Below are 2,319 nucleotides of genomic sequence, written 5' to 3'. Positions count from 1 at the left end.
TGAAGAAGTGCTAGAGGCAGAGGTGCCCTACCTAAGTGCAATAGGCGCATTATTGTACTTAGCTCAATGCACAAGACCGGATATCTCATTCGCTGTGAACTTGCTAGCTAGATATAGCTCTGTGCCTACACGACGCCATTGGACTGGTGTTAAAGATATCTTTCGATACCTAAGTGGTACGATCGATATGGGCTTGTTCTATCCCTACAGAGAGAAGATGGATTCGGACCCATCAAGTGCCAGGGATGCCACACATGGTGGACTGCGTCCCCTATCCCCATCCCAAAACGATATAAGTGTTTTGGAAGGTTTTGCTGATGCTGGGTACCTCTCTGACCCACACAAAGATCGCTCCCAAACTGGTTATGTTTTCACCATGGGAAAGACCGCGATATCTTGGAGGTCTACAAAACAGACCTTAGTCGCTACTTCTTCGAATCATGCAGAGATTATTGCTCTTCACGAAGCAGTTCGTGAATGTATATGGCTTCGATCCATAGTTACGCATATTCGAAGCAATTGTGGTTTGAAGTCTACCACAGATGAGCCAACGAGCATTTATGAGGATAATGCTGCTTGCATTGAACAAATGAAGCAAGGCTACATCAAAGGCGACAACACCAAGCATATATCGCCCAAATTCTTCTACAATCAGCAACAACAGAAGCTCCTCAAGATCAAAGTGAACCAGGTTCGATCTGAGGACAATGAGGCAGACTTGTTTACTAAGTCATTGCCCAAATCCACGTTCGAGAAACATGTGGCAAGAATTGGCTTGCGGAAATTATCTGAACTCCCATGATCGTAGTCATCAGGGGGAGGCGCAGACATCAGGGGGAGATGTCTACATGTTCACCTCGAAACGTGAAGGGTGTGTTGTGCTCTTTTTCCCCTTCGACCGAGGTTATTTTTGTCCCACTGGGTTTTTGTTACTCGGCAAGGTTTTTAACGAGGCAACGAGAGAAGCACCGCGTTTGGACAACACAAGGGGGAGTGTTTAAGGATATCTCTATTTGTGTTTGGCCCAAACTCTAGGTTACTTGACCTAGTGGTAATAGAGTTAAATTAGAAGGATCTAGATTCCTATTCAATGTACGATTACTTTCCTTGTACGATTGAGATTCTATGCATTGTAATCCTCTATATAAAGAGGCCCCTATTATCAATGAGAATACACAGCAAATTCCTCTCAATTTCAGTTTCTCTACAACAAAATCATCAATATACAAAATATTGTTCCTTCCTTGTTACTCACTTCCACTCATGAGCCCCCCAAAAAAGAAATTAAAAGAATGGTAGTTCAATTGAACAATATTGCAGCTGTGTGTTATGTACCATGAATATCTAATCACAACAGATGTTGATGTTCTTCTTCTTCCTCAGAAACGGTGCTCAACATCCAACCCCGTTCGTATTTTGACACCTTCTGATCTCTCTCAGCAGCAGCGGCAACAACACGAGCGCTAAGCCTACCTTCCAAGCATTCCAGCAGGATCGCGCTGCCTAGCTCCTCCGAGTTCCCGTGACTTAGTTTGTTCGTTTCCACCTGCGCCATCAACTCCTTGAGTTGTCTCTTAGTCATACGCACCTTAATTCTCATCAAACTGTTCGGCGACGGCGTTCTGTCTTCTCCTTCATTTTCATCAACCGGATGCACCACACCCTTGTCCTTCCCAGCAAAGTTTCCCATCTTCCTGTATATATCAACCTTGGCTATTCACTCCTAATTATTCGATGTCTTTGCGCTTGCGGGTACGAATATGGTGACTGAAAGAGTGGATTAATGTGTGTTTCTTTCGGGTAGAGTTGGTTAGATATAGAAGCAACATCGACATCTGCATTATATTACACTTCGAAAACAGAGGTGCACGGTTTAGCCCGTAGTTAATTAAACGATGTTACACCAAACCTGACAAAGTCTTCGTCAATGATCAATGATCAGCAGCCCGTAGACCATATTAGCTTGATTTGTGTGTTGGTGGCTTCTAGGTTAATTATTCATATACTCATTCCTCGAATTATTAATCCATTGACCATGTAGTTCATGCAACAGTACGTCTCATGTATTTTTTTTTTTTTTTTAATATGTATGCATTAATGTTCTTACCTCGATATATAGATCTAGTCAAAATTCCCTACAGAATTTGGATTTGTGATCGAGTCCTTGCATGTATAAACTAACGGCCAATTACACTCTCTAAAATATGGTATTTCATTTTATCAAAAACTTATTGTTTAAAGAGAATTTAATGCCGTTGACTCAAAAACAAAAAAGAGAATTTAACGTCTTCTTTACTGAAATCAACATTCATTCCAAAT

At 41.7% G+C, this 2,319-nt stretch overlaps 1 protein-coding gene across 1 annotated transcript; it reads right to left on the bottom strand.

Annotated features, from left to right (window-relative positions):
• Nucleotides 1–1,348: 1,348 nt before the first annotated feature.
• On the bottom strand, nt 1,349–1,690 carry LOC133716788 (uncharacterized). The gene has a single exon (XM_062143445.1). The coding sequence runs from the start codon at nt 1,688–1,690 to the stop codon at nt 1,349–1,351; it is 342 nt and encodes a 113-aa protein (XP_061999429.1).
• Nucleotides 1,691–2,319: the final 629 nt, after the last annotated feature.

This window comes from Rosa rugosa, chromosome 6, assembly GCF_958449725.1.
Source record: "Rosa rugosa chromosome 6, drRosRugo1.1, whole genome shotgun sequence".
NCBI lineage: Eukaryota > Viridiplantae > Streptophyta > Magnoliopsida > Rosales > Rosaceae > Rosa > Rosa rugosa.
This window is presented reverse-complemented; position numbering and strand designations above follow the sequence as displayed.

What these genes read in the sequence shown, in the direction of transcription:
- LOC133716788 (XM_062143445.1), bottom strand. Translation starts at nt 1,690, where the DNA reads ATGGGAAACTTTGCTGGGAAGGACAAGGGTGTGGTGCATCCGGTTGAT.